The sequence below is a fragment of the Erigeron canadensis genome, chromosome 7 (assembly GCF_010389155.1).
Source record: "Erigeron canadensis isolate Cc75 chromosome 7, C_canadensis_v1, whole genome shotgun sequence".
NCBI lineage: Eukaryota > Viridiplantae > Streptophyta > Magnoliopsida > Asterales > Asteraceae > Erigeron > Erigeron canadensis.
In genome coordinates, this window is record NC_057767.1 from 37,184,968 (window position 1) to 37,199,751 (window position 14,784).

A 14,784-nucleotide genomic window follows, 5' to 3' on the forward strand; every position below is an offset into this window, starting at 1 on the left:
CATGAGTTGAGTTCTCACCTCTTCCTAGTTAATTTTTGTATAACATGACGTTTTTTAATCGTGTATGTCAACATCTGTTCACCTTATTTTTATGTATGTCTGTCTTTTAGATGTAGTCTTTTAGTGCTTTTAGCTTGTTTCTTAATGTATTCATCTGTTTGTACGTATATACACATCCATATAAAATTATTAACTAGCTGTATTAATCCGACCTTTTCCTTGCAGGCAAAAATAATTCACTACAGTTTCTTTTGTTATTTTAGCCTAAATCAACCCAAGACAAGTAAAAAAAACAAAAACAGCATCATTTTATTTCCTGATTCAGCTTCTTTGTTTATGGCTTTACAAGTAGTTAGAGTTTCCAACTTGTTAGCAGTAAATTTACCGTATAAGCTAGTATGATAAATGCCTCTGGTGATGGTGTTCAAGACTCTGGGTTGGCCAAAGAAAATTTAAGGGAAAAAAAAAAGCAAAACTGTGCCATTTATAAGCTCTTTGCTTTTGCAGATTGGACTGATTACATGTTTGATGTTTGCTGGTATTGTTGGTGCCATCAGCAATGGAATATGCATGCCACTCGTGGCTATATCAACTCTTTTGGTTAGAACCAGTCTTATGATGTAGTCCATATTGATTTCAAGGTATAACAGAAAAGTTACAAAACTCATTCTCATTATTTGTTATTATCACCATTTCTTATTGATCAATTAACTGACTGGAAATGGGCCATAGGTCGGTAGAACCAGAGAGTAGCTACTGCTAGAGCCATTGTAAAATATCCCAAGATACTACTGCTGGATGAGGCAACAAGCACACTCGATGCCGAGTCAGAAAGAGTTGTTCAAGACACATTGGACCCCGTCCACGGTGGTAGTTGCATATCGGTTGCCAACCATTAAGGGAGCAGAAGTCATTGCAGTTGTCAGGAAGGTAATCATGAATAAAGAAAAGCACGAAAATCTAACGCGTATTCAGAGCGAATTCTATGCATCTTTAGTTGCACTTCACATAAGATGATCTCTTTTATTAGTCTAATCTGTTAATCACTTTTTTTTGTAATATCCAAATATGAATTGGAATGACAATATAGGTTCATAATTAGTTGAATATTAATGGAGAATGAATGAACTGAAATGAAAGGAAAAACAAAGATGAGTATGATCTGGTATGATACAAGGTAGTACATGAACACAAAAGAATACGAACCCTAGTACTCGACATCTAGCTGAAACAACTTGATAGAAATGTACGTGGGCTCCTAAGATATCCGGAATAAAAGAAGGTGTGAACTGTAATAATAAGTGAGACTGAGATTAGGTTTGGAGCATCAATTTACATACCTTTGTGTGTGTATGCTGAGCTCGGCTAGTTGAGGTTGGAAAAACTATAAAACACATGTCATCAATTATTATTTGTTCGGACAATGTTAGCACTTGCAGCATCTCAATTTAACCTCGCCTGATGAGTTCTGATATCGGAAATCAGAAATTGACCCGACTTACGAAATGAAAATGGCAATGGTCACACAAAAAAAAAATCAAGCTTCAGCACATCAGCATTAGATATCTCACATGAACCCATGTTGAGATATTCCATGATCTATACTGACCATCCATAGTAGCAAAACAGGAACATTCTTTGGAGAGAAGAGAGTCGAAGTGGGAAAGCAAGCAAAGCAAATGTTATCTTCCTCGGTAACTACAATCCAGTTACGAGTTGTACCCTGCTAGAAGGTTCTGACTTCTGAGTTACAAAAAAACTCAACTCAGGTGGCTCAAACCGCAGATGGGTCTTGTAAGTAAAGACCCCTCTTGTTCAGAGACACCATCCGAGCCTACATCATGTTTAAAATACGGTGGTATGAGTGCAGGAGTGCAAATGTCAGGTCTACAGAAACAAGGAGCAGCAACTGCTAGAACCTTTGTTAAGATTCCCAAGATCCTAAATGAAGCTACAAGTGCACTCGATGCGGAGTTAAACTAAAGCGGCTCAACGATGCATCCAACGACTTTTAATGGTGGTTCTCGCATATGGCCTAATAGTTGAGAAGATAACATAACTTGTACATTACTCTCTTTGGAAAGAAAAAACCCCCTTTTCAATGAAAAATTTATTATATGCCTATTTTAAATTATGAAAAAGTTTATCTGTTTTTTGCAATATACGTTCTTGATTTTCATAATTAAAACTAAAGAGATATACGCTATAATATACTGCTAAGTAAAGCACATTGTTAACCACACCATGTTCGTGGTTGCTCATGAGATGTCAACCATTAAGAAAGGAAGCAGGTGCTATTACATTTCTCAAGAATGGTAATTGTTAATAATGGAAGGTATGAAAATTTAATATATATCACAGACACATTCTATGTAATTACGTATAATGCATCTTAGTTGTACTTTACATCAGCCCTTCCAATTAACCCCTTAGTTCTTATAATGCTCTATACCGAAGATCAGACTACACTCATTAAGTCAATATATGCCTCCACAAGTCCACATTATGTACTTGATTTTTGTTCTAAATTAGCCAAATATGAATGGGAATAAAAAAGAGGTCCTAAACTGCAAATTTTGTATTCTGAAGAAAATAAATGGCATATCAATTAAGTTGGAAATATAACACAAAATGAGAATAAAGGACTAATCAGGTAGTCATTATTGGCATGTATCACTAGCATACACTGGTCTTATGCAAAAAGATTAGCTTAAAAAGAGCTACCCTATGAGATTGATATTGTGTAAAGAATATCCTTGTTGTACAAAACACTAAACAGCTCAGTGCAAAGCACAAATTCTACACGGCATATCACAACTTATGACTTTCAAAAGGAAATAACAACAAGAAAAGGGTGACGATAAACTAACTTTATTGTTCTCTCGGAAGCAGCGTCTTGCAATTAAAACCATCATGCAAAAGCTTGATTACAGCATCCCTGAATTTAATATAATCGTCAACTGTATTGTACACCTGGTGAGAAATCCTAGCATACCCTGTAACAAAACCGCCACGTTCATCTCTCGGTCCAATTTCTGCATCTCTCAACGCCTGATAATGTATAGGAACTTCAACACTAAACGTCTCTCTCAAATGATTCCTCAACCTTACAGCATCATCGTCACTCAAAACCCCCAAACACGACGGCAACCCAACCATCGCCATACTTGGACACATCGCAGGAGGCACCCCCAAACTCGTACCCCAAGCTTTCGCCAACATATTCCCCATCTCAATAACAGCTTCATGATTCCTTTTCATAATCCCATCAATCCCACCTTCAAACCTATTAACAAAATCAACCGCTTCCGGAACAACCAACTGAGAGCTATAATCACGCGTACCTATCCACGCACTCTCGATCGCTAACCCGTTCCCGTACTCATGCGAAACAACCGGATGATGCAAATCCAACGACGCATTCCTCTTCCTACAATACAACACTGCAACAGACGGCGGACAAAAGAACCACTTGTGCAAATTACTAACATAAAAATCCGCCCCGATTTCCTTCACATCAACTTTCACACTCCCAACCGCGTGAGCGGCATCCACAAACACATTCTCCACACCCTCATCCTTACACATTCTAACCAACTCCTTAACGGGCAATACAACAGACGGCATAGACGTAATATGATCAATTATAACTAACCTAACAACCCGCCCCTCGGCTTTCCCTTTAACTAACCCTAACCTAAATTCATCAATAATTTGTTCAACATTAACAACAGGAAAACTTAAATCTACAGTAATAACCTCACCTCCAGCGCGCTGGACGTACGCCTCGATCGACTTCTTAACGGCCTGAAAAGCGCATTTCAACATCACAACAGTGTCTCCTTTCTTAAACCTGCCTTCAGCAAACCCCCACCCGACGTGCTGCAGAACGATCGCAGCCGCCGTGGTGGCGTTATCGACTATCGAAACCTCGCCGATATCGTCTGCATTGATTAGACTCTTGATTATAGTGCGAGACCGGATAATTCGGTCTGGAAGATAATTAAAAAAGAAATCATCGGGTTGTTGGAGATATTTTAGCTGGAGGTTTCTTTGGGCAGATATTATGGAGGCCGGGCAGCTGCCGAAACTGCCGTTGTTGATTCGGGCAACGCCGGGCAGGTGGTGAGAGAACTCTTGTTGGATTTGTGATTGGGTTATATATTGTTGTGTTTGTAATAATTTAGGTTTTTTTGTAATGTGGTTGTTATTGTTGTTATTGTTATCAGGATTTTGTTGTTGTTCTTCTTCATCGTCGTGGATTCTGATTTCGCCCATTTTTAAGTGTGTAATTTTGTGTGTTTTTTTAGGGTTTCATTTCGGAAAGGATTTTGTTTCATTTGTGTGTGTGACCCAATTAGCCCCGTCACATAAAGACCAGATAGGAATGTTTTCTATGGTTTTACCGGTTATATTAATATTATTAATTAATTAATATTGATTGATGGAAAATACTACTCGTAATACTTTTAAAATAAAATTATATAAATGTAACATGTAGATTTTATTTAATCTTTTCATTAATCTTACTTTTTAAATTTTCATATATTATCATCTTTTAATTAAAAGGATCTTTAAATTTATGAATTAAGAGGATTAATCATTTTTTCTGATCCTTTGATTGGTAAATCACGATTATCATTTGCTGATTGAAAACTATGATTTAGCAATTAAGCTTGTTTATGAAACATGGATATCTAATAAAGATATGATTGCCGAGTGAATATTCGGCATTGATTGGTACGCATTAAATGAACTCTAATTTTTTTAAAAATCAATTTAATGTAATTAATGTTTGTATAATCAATTAAAAATGCATTTAATAGTATTATCAAGGCAATTCTTATCATTTTAGAGTAAATCATAACTAATTTTTTCATTTTAGGAATTAATGTCTCGATGACATTCATTTAGAAATCACTTGTTTTTTACATTTTAATCATTAATCACTAATCACAACTACTATAACAATAACATAGCATGTCAAAAAATTTCAAAAAAGTCCCATAATTATCAAAAATCCGTAACATTGCTAAAAATTGTCAAAAGACCAGTTGTTGTCGTAATTGTGTATGGATATGTGGCTACATTACTGTAAATGTGATGTAGGTCATTTGTTCCTACCTCAACCAACATAACATTTATAAGAATGTTTTGACCTAAAATGTCATATAAACACATTATCACATCTAACCAATATCATAATGATAGTCAAAGGTTTAAAAGTTACAGATTATCTTCGAATATATATACAAATCATATATATATATATATATATCAAATAAAGATGATGACGAAAATAAATTTAAAATGGATGGTTCAATTGTAAGACTCGCAAGCTTTGCAAGATTGTAGATCACAAGTTTGCAAGTCTCTTATTTGCAATTTTTAATGTGGCATTTTATTAAAGTAACATATGATACCGACTTTCACAGGTTATGTGTATTTGACAGTAGATTATGGACTCAACATTACCCCTACATAAGGTAGAGATGTTGTTTACAAATTCTAACAAAGATAATAATGAACTTTCGGTTGTCGGGGATGAGGATCAAACTATTTACCTCTATATGTAGAGGCAAAAACTTCTTGATCAAAACCGATTGATTTAGTTTTTTTTTTGGCGCGTAAACTTAATAAATTAGGTAAAACTGTATATGGTTAAAATTTTAAAGTATTGCGGTTATTTCTTTAAAAAAAATTATCAAAGTTGTTCTCATGTACCTACCTATTATAGGAAGATGGATTACTTTTAAATAACGACGTGGCAACAAATTGACATACCTAACATTCAATTTTCTCATTTTTTGCATTTATGTCTTTAAAATCCATAATATATATAGTTATGTATATCTGTATATATATACCTTCCTAATCAAAACTTACAATCAAATACTCACAAGTTAAAAAACCTAAATCGGTTGAGATTTTCTCAATTTTGACCCAAATATTCTATTGACTCAAATAGATCATCTATATTAAATGGGTTTTTTCATATTTATTGGTAAATTATCTCACATTTTAAATGGTTTAAGATATACAACAAAATAAAAACAAAATTTTATCTTAATTGTTGTAATTCTATATGTTAACTTCAAGTTATCAAATAAGTTTTTTATCTCTAAATAATATAAAAATCTAGTTATTAAATAAAATACTCGTAAATTTAGTTTTTACTTTTTGGAAGGTATGGATTGAATGTCATAAAGAATAGTCTAAACCAAGTTGTTTTAACCGAGTTGATACTAATAGTACCTCAGCCAATACCTAATAGGAGAAAAACTTTCTAATAACATTCTTCAAAGTTCAAACACAATACCTGTAGGAAAAAACCTTACCACTTAAACTTAAACCTAGATCTTTTAAGACCATCTTTAACGTTAGTGTGTTCAACAGCGTATTCAGTCCAAAACACTGGATATTCGGCACGATGGTTTAAGGGATTCCACGTATACGTCGGCGTTTTCTCCCAGCGCGGTGACCAACGCGCTGCTATTATGTTGGGTGTATTGTTATTTATTTTTATTATTATTGCTATTCAAAAGTTGTTTGTTGCTAGTGAATATATTGTGTGTATATATATATATATATAGTTAAATGTGAGTAAAATCAAGAAAAAAAAAGTTGTATGTTTCAGGTTTTCTATACGAAAAAGACGACGGAGGTAGGAGACGAACAAAAAAGTCAAAGATTGAAACTTTAATTACTCTATATTAATACCAAATTTTATTATAGCCCATGAACTATTAATATATTTATCAAATAGTTGTATTAATTTGAAAAAGGTTTTTTAATCTGATTCCTTAATGTAATTTTCTTTATTTAGATTTATATTACTATATTTTATTGTTATTGTTGATGAATTATTTAATTAGTAGTGATTTTTAATTTAATAAACTATCATTTTCAATATTTGTGACACTAATATACTAAAATTTGGTATGAGGGTTAAAGGTAAAATTGGTTCAATTTGATGAATTAGTATATTATTAATGTGGTGGGTTAAAAGATGGTGTAAATGAAAAGCCTTATGGAAAAACTTTAGTATACATGGACTATTAACCCATTGGTAAATCTAGTTGTTAAATAACATAAAAAATCACAAATATTCGTAAATCTAGTTGTTAAATAAAATAAAATAAAAATAAAAATCACAAATATTCTCAAGTCTTGTTTACATTTTTACATCCATCATCATAAAACTTGTACTTGCTCACACAAAACACTCTCGCTTTTTGAGCATCATTTGTCTATCAGCTTTTCTCTCAAATCAAATACTGTTTCATTATTCTCCACTAAATCGGCGTCTGCTTAATGAGGTATGTATGTATGTATGTATCTATATCTATATATACACACATTATTATATTATATTAATTTCTAGGGTTTTGATATTAGAAAACCAACAGCATAAAACCTAAGTCAGGGTTTAATTTTAGGGGTTTAATATAATTTCTTAGAAATATATATGGATAGTTGAATTACTGATATTTATTATATGTTGAAATAAAATACAGAATTGAGATAAAAATTTATTGAAGAAACAAAATTAGAGATGGGAGATGTGGAACAGTTATTTACAAAAAAGGTAGCTGATCGATATTTGAAACGCGAAGTTCTCGGTGAAGGAACTTATGGTGTTGTCTATAAAGCCATTGATACTAAGGTATGCACTACTTTATTCTTTCGTATACTCACATTATTATATGTTTATGTGTATCTGTATGTGTGTATTCGACTAAAATATATACATATTGTTAGTAAGTTATAGGTTGGTATGTCACACACTTACACTCGGTGGTGTTGGTACAGAACCAACGGAACATTGACATGAAGCAGCACCTTATAGGCACCTTTTTGTTTGCCTCATGTATCTTCGCTAATTATACCCGAGAGTCTTTTTAAGCCTGTTTTTTGGGAACATGTAACAAGTTCGACTAATAACTCATCTTATTTATGAAATGGTGTTAAATTGTTAACTACGATTACATTCTTGTGAAGACTTTCGGTACGTATGGGAATTAAATTATATATTTTTGCTATATTAAAGTGATTTAGAGTACCTTTAAGCATTTACTTGGTAGAAAATGGTAGGTAGAAGCTATATAAGTTTTTGATGAAAAAAGGTTGTCCATCCAGCGCCTAGCGTCTTGGACTCTTGGCTTTTGGACCTTTATCGCCTTGGAGTGCCTAATGCCTTTAAAATCAAGAGCAGCGTGCTTAGATTGGTGTTGCTCGTATAATGTGACTGTTAAACATGTAAGAATGTGTGTTCTTTTAGGTGTGTGGTAGGTATATTGTGTGTATTGTGTTGGTCTTTGTAGGATGGAAAATATAAGACGGGTTTTGGCTAAAAAGGATATGGAAGGGAAGACTGAGATTTGATTAGGACTAGTTGTCTAATTGTCTTAATATTGGGTTGGACCCACAAGATAAATGATTTATTTGATGGTATTGAAGTATACATAATGTCCTCATCTGGTAATTATACAAGTATAAACTGAGTTAGTTTGGTAATATAGTGGACAGGGAACCGGTATAGCCTGTTCAATAAAGATGACATTGCAGGCCACCTTATCAGAAAATGGGTTAGTTTGGTAATCATACTTTTGCTGAAATGGAGTAGTTTGGTACTTTACTGATAAGTTACATCATAAAAAAGGCAGGATAAGTAAGACAGAGGTTATTAGGTCATTAGATTACCAAATTAGGCGATTAGTTGAATCAACTCTTGCTGCTCAACTCTAGGAGATGGTCTTCTTGACGAGTGGAATCATCATCATCCTATAATAGATAACGACATTTACACCACCCATGACAGGGCAGATTTCAAAGCTACAGTGTAACTCCCTGTGGTGACTATTAACAGGATTGCATTCTTTGCTTTCACCAATAAGTTACCAAAATGGATCACCAAACCTAAATGTAGTTAATGTGAAAAAGTGTTGTTTATACTCTGAAAGTACTACTAGTTTGTCAGCTAACAACAATCGTAATGTTATCTGTGCAAAATGATTTTACCCTATATGTTTAATCTGCTTGGAAAAATTAGTAATTAATTTGAGTAATGATGTGTATTATAGACACTTGTCAAAAATGGTTTATACATTCATATGGGTCAAGGTCCGTTGAATATATGATAATTGTTGATGCTAGTTTATCTACAATTCCCCTGAAAGGAGGGTGCTTGGGTTATCTGTTTTCTTATCCAAAACATGGTTTTGAGGTAAATTTCCGTTAAACAAATTTACCGTGCATTATATTAACTATCAAATTCTGGGACAGACAGGACAAACTGTTGCAATCAAGAAAATCCGTCTTGGGAAGCAGAAGGAAGGGGTGAATTTTACTGCTCTTAGAGAAATAAAGTTACTGAAAGAGCTCAAAGATCCCAGCATAATAGAGCTGATTGATTGTTTTCCACATAAAGGCAACTTACATCTTGTGTTTGAATTTATGGAGACTGATCTAGAAGCTGTAATTCGGGATAGGAACATTGTTCTGTCGCCAACTGATATAAAGTCATACATTCAGATGACATTAAAAGGACTTGCTGTTTGCCATAAGAAATGGGTACTACATAGGTAGTCACCAATACCAAGTCAAGACATACTTTTTGTGGGTGTAATTTTTTTTTACCATTCTACTCAGTTTGTATCAAAACAACTCTTATGGATGGAAAATGTAGCTTTATATTTACAAAAGATGGAAGTTTTTAACTATTATACTTGATTTTGCTTTAGCATAAAGTGTCGTACATGGATATATGACGTTACAAGGTTATTTTGTTTCTTTTATTGCTTACACTATCTTTGAGTTTTCTTAATTGCCTAGAATTTTTCTTGTCAGGGATATGAAACCGAATAATCTCTTGATAGGACCTGGTGGACAACTAAAACTTGCAGATTTTGGTTTGGCACGCATATTTGGTAGTCCCAACAGAAAATTCACTCACCAGGTAATTCAGTTTAATATTTATGTAATCATGTTACCAGAGGTGAAAGTTATAATTTGTCGAGATGGCTAACACATTTTTGCGGTTAGGTCTTTGCTCGATGGTATAGAGCACCTGAATTATTATTTGGTGCGAAGCAGTATGGTCCTGGGGTCGATGTATGGGCAGCAGCTTGTATATTTGCTGAGCTCCTTCTACGCCGGCCTTTTCTGCAGGTTAGTTCAGGTTGTATGTATCGTCGTCACCTAAACCTATTCTTTTAAAGATAATTGATCTGCTTATGATAGTTTGTTTTCATAAACAGAACATGTGTATTATTGATTTGTGACATTAAATCAAATAAGCTTTGTATAGCTCATTTTCTGTTACTGAAAATATAGGGTAGCAGTGACATCGATCAATTGGGCAAAATTTTTGCTGCTTTCGGCACTCCCAAAGAATCGCAGTGGAAAGATATGAAATATCTTCCAGATTATGTTGAGTACCAGGTTGTTCATGGGCAGTCGATGAAGACATTGTTTCCAATGGCCAGTGAAGATGCAGTAGATCTATTATCCAAAATGTTCGCATATGATCCAAAGGCCAGAATTTCAGCACAGCAGGCATTAGAACATAGGTAGTAGTTGATAAGTAGTGAAGGTGGCAAAATGGCCGGGTCATGAGGGTTAGATAATGGGTCAAACTTCTTTTGGGTCAAAACAGAAATACTTTGATTCGGGTCAAAACAAGTTGGGTTGTCCAAAAAGTTGATTTTTTTCATAAATAATTGAAGTGACAAATATAATTAAAATGTACGAGTAGTATATTACTCGTAGTTTAATCTTGTTTAATAGAATGTTTTAGAAGGTTTTATGCATTAAATATACACTTTAGGCAACTTTTGACTGGTTTGACCCATTTATCATTAGCTAACTTATTTGATTTAACCCATTTTGTGATAATATATGAGTAACTTGCCTGACCCATTCATCATTGGTTATTTGGATATTTTCAAGTTATTTACATACTTGCAGGGATTAAATATTTAAATTTGGTTGTGTCTAAGGTACTTCTTGTCTGGACCTCCACCTACTGAACCAGCTTTGCTTCCACGACCTCCACCAAAAAAGGAGTCTGTAGACTCAAAGCCCTCAGATTTTGGTCCGACTGTGCTATCACCTACAATAAAGTCAAAAAGAGTGATCTCACACCCAGAAGGCCATGTTGAAAAGTTTGAGGACCATGGCATTGGTAATGAACAAAGTGGACCTGCACCAATGTCACTAGATTTTTCAGTTTTTGATGCAAGGCCTCCACGTAGACCAACAATAAACAGGTAAATAGCATCAACATTATTGGAATATTGGGCAATTTTAATTTGAATTCATATTTTTACTTTGCATAATCCTTCACCATGTTAAGTGAGCGGTTTTTAGTTATGAAATTGCTCCCGCAAAATTGTTTCTATAGGTCTAGTCTGAAGTAGCTAATTGTTTACATCCAGTTTTAGTAAATTGGGTTATAATATTATATTATATCCATACTTTAATTACTCTCTAGATAAGATTGGGAGATAGTGTTTGTTATGCTTGTTTTGATGTGATATTGAATCGACCTTATATGATGCATCTTTGGTAGGTATGGTCGACCTCTCGAGTGTCAACCATAATTGAACTTAAGTTTGACTTCTTCCCTTAGTTATTTTTATTCAATAAATATAAGGTTGACTTTCTACTATTTATTAAATGAAGGAAAGCTGATTTTTAAAAAAACTTTTGGATCTTTGAAGTGACCTTTGTCTATTCTTTGCACCTTCTCCTTCATCTATCTGTTTCTAACTTATCTCCTATTCTCCTAACCGTTGTAGGGTTGGACTGATACACCATCATGTGTCATTGTTATTCTCTCTATCCCTGACATAAACGTTGCTTTCCTTCCGTCTTTTATGTCAACGTTATCACTAGATGATTGCTTACGTACCTACATGGCATTAACTTTGTCATATGACAGAAGACTTCTCACAGTAGTTGTTTCTCACAAGCTAATGGATCATTAAATATCATAGTGAACATATTTGGAAATGGTGAACACATGTTTCAAGTTAGGCAGGATAAAGATGCACATAGCCTAAAAGTGACATTGAGGTTAAGTTGTTATGGGATTAATTTATGTACTGTAGGAGTTATTGAAAGTTAATAGACGTTAGAGACTTTGTAGATAATTCTGAAAGTTAATACACTTGTACAAGTTTGTAATTTATCCGAAAAATGGTTAACTTACATCTGATCTTGTTATTATTGTATCCTGCAGTGCTGACAGAACACATCTGAAGAGAAAACTAGATCTTGAATTCCAAATCCCTGAACAGGAAGATTATTGAAACATCTTCTGAGTTAGGGGTTCATAATCATAGGTATCTGTTATTGTTACTATCCTACAAGTATACTAACCTTTATATAAGGTCATAATCACAAATATCCGATTCGATGAGGAATTTTTGGTGAGTTCTAAGGGGAGTTTTGAACATTTGATTCTATGTATGATTGAGCTGAGAGAGTGGGATATTGTGTTGTAGCAGAGAAAGGCTCTGATTTTGACAAGTAATAGATATGAACAATGTGGCATGAGATAGAATATAACATAATTAATTTGTATGATTTTCCGTCGTATATCTTGTTTCCGTTGTATATTACGTTTCCCTTATACTCGGTCTCAGACCTTATTTAGTTGAATTAAAAACATTCACCCACATATGTGTTCCCAACCAGCTTGTCTTTTGGCTGGGGAAATATATCACGCAGGCATAATACAAGGCATGGCGGCTAGATGCCTAGATCAAACCCAACAATCTTGCTTTGTTAATTGATCATTCTTAATATTTTAGTCATTAATTGCCAGCATACCCTTTGGCTCATTTTGGGATAACTATGTGCTACATAAACTTTTATTTGGCTGGTAAAGAATATATATTTTTGCTCTGATTAATAATAAGAATGCCTAGAACAATGTGTGTTATTTCTTCTCGTTTCTCATAAATATCAAATATGTCCATACTGAGGTTGAGGTTCTATCTATGTCCATACTGAAATTCTATCTGTTAGGTCTATTAATCATTTTTTCTTTTACTTATATTTGTTATTACATTAGATATGTGGTCGTTACTTGATATACTTATCAACTTATTTATTAACTTAAATATATCAATTTTTATGAGATGGAACAAACTTTTTTTTTTTGCTTCTTTCACAAGTTCTAGCTTGTCCTCGCATTGTATAAATCTCGATCTCGAGGTATTCATAGCATATTTGGCCTGAAAGACATTGAACATCCTTCGGTTTAGTACACTTGCTAACTTTTGTATCTAGCGTGCGGATATGTTGAAGCAAAAGACTACTCAAGAGCATATTGGTGTAATTCGTATCATTCACAACTTTTGTATATTCTAATGTTTTTTATAAATAAATTTTCAATACATTATCAGATTAGATGTTAGGACAAACATATATACGTATGTACAAATGAGGGGAAAAAAATGAAAAGTTTACGTAGAATTTTCTTTCCTTCTTACAACATCATAACTTTTACTATTCTTTGCTATCAACCTCATAAGTAAATCACAAAAAGCTCGTCTTTGGGGAAAAAAACGAACATTTACCTTAGACGCGTGCGTACCGTGTTATTGTACACTTAGTCTCCATGGGTACCTTCGAATTACAATCTTTAACATACTGTTCATATGAATGTCATTGCTAGGGTTCGAGTCATTAACCAACCACACGTAACAAGGAGGGGAAAGGCCCACCTTCAAAACTAAAGCCCAAAAAAAAATTATTTATTTTTTCATGATCTATCAAGCCCAACAAAAAATGAGTAAGTTGCTAAAAAAAGCCTAACTTTTATTTTTCCTTCTCAAAATCTAAAGCTTATGATTGAAAGTTTTCTTTTTAGAGTTTCACACACACAGATGATGTACTTTGTAAAATAACTTTTGATAATTCACACATGTTTGTAAAAAAAATTTTTTGCCCCCTCTTGTTGAAATCTCTGAGATCGAGGAACAAGAACTTCTCCCCCTCTTTAACTAGTAATTGAAGAATTTCTTCCTTTTTTTTCTCTCTCTAGAGAGTCGTTGAGAGCTCTCTCGTTTTCTCTTTAAGATCGAGAGTAGATCTGAGATTGAGACTACTCCCTCCTCAGCTTGGCTCCATCTTGCCGTCGAGAATTTTTACAAGGGGTAAAACCCTAGGTCGGAGGTCCTTTGGAACCAGTCTCTCTACCTTTATGTAGGGGTAAGGCTGTCTACATCTTACCTCCCTCAAACCCAGCTATTTTGCCGGACCGAGTATCGTTGTTGTTGTTGTTGTTGTCTTGTTGAAATCCCTAGATCCGCCACTTAAACCAACTAACACTTTTTTTTTAAAGGGTTTTGCTAAACGAAGCACTAAGGGCTTTTGTTAACGTGCATTAATTAGTTGTACATTTACCATAAAATTCAGGGGTGAGCTTTTAATATGAAAATGTACAATCTTTTTATGCACATTAAGTGAAGCCCTAAGGGCTTTGTTTAACATTTTCCAAAAAATAATATCTTTACGATACTTTATTATTAAAATATTGTTAAGATCCTAAAATAATACGAGTAATAACGAAAAAACTCAAAAAGAACTTCTAAATACCTTATCCAAAACAAAAACAAAAAATAGATTTTGCACTCCTTTTTCTCCCCCACTCAAATCATTTCCTACTTCTTCTTCTTCTTGTTTTGCACTAGGAAATTCCAAATTTGCAGGTTTTCTTATATCACACATTTTCTTCCATTCATGTCACACAGATTAATTAACTAATATCTA

At 33.8% G+C, this 14,784-nt stretch overlaps 2 protein-coding genes and 1 long non-coding RNA gene across 3 annotated transcripts; 1 reads left to right on the top strand and 2 right to left on the bottom strand.

Moving 5' to 3' along the window:
• Positions 1-1,134: 1,134 nt before the first annotated feature.
• LOC122606784 lies at positions 1,135-1,828 on the bottom strand. The gene is made up of 2 exons (XR_006324995.1): positions 1,572-1,828; positions 1,135-1,468 (listed from the first exon to the last, which is right to left on the bottom strand). It is a non-coding gene; the product is annotated as an uncharacterized LOC122606784 (long non-coding RNA).
• Positions 1,829-2,705: 877 nt separating this feature from the next.
• Positions 2,706-4,366, bottom strand: LOC122606783 (L-cysteine desulfhydrase). The gene has a single exon (XM_043779638.1). The coding sequence runs from the start codon at positions 4,276-4,278 to the stop codon at positions 2,872-2,874; it is 1,407 nt and encodes a 468-aa protein (XP_043635573.1). The 5' UTR covers positions 4,279-4,366; the 3' UTR covers positions 2,706-2,871.
• Positions 4,367-7,245: 2,879 nt separating this feature from the next.
• LOC122607982 (cyclin-dependent kinase D-3-like) lies at positions 7,246-12,603 on the top strand. Its single transcript, XM_043781064.1, has 8 exons — positions 7,246-7,319; positions 7,518-7,666; positions 9,286-9,584; positions 9,850-9,958; positions 10,045-10,170; positions 10,336-10,571; positions 11,001-11,270; positions 12,245-12,603. The coding sequence occupies exons 2-8, from the start codon at positions 7,556-7,558 to the stop codon at positions 12,312-12,314; spliced, it is 1,221 nt and encodes a 406-aa protein (XP_043636999.1). The 5' UTR covers positions 7,246-7,319; positions 7,518-7,555; the 3' UTR covers positions 12,315-12,603.
• The last annotated feature ends 2,181 nt before the right edge of the window (positions 12,604-14,784 follow it).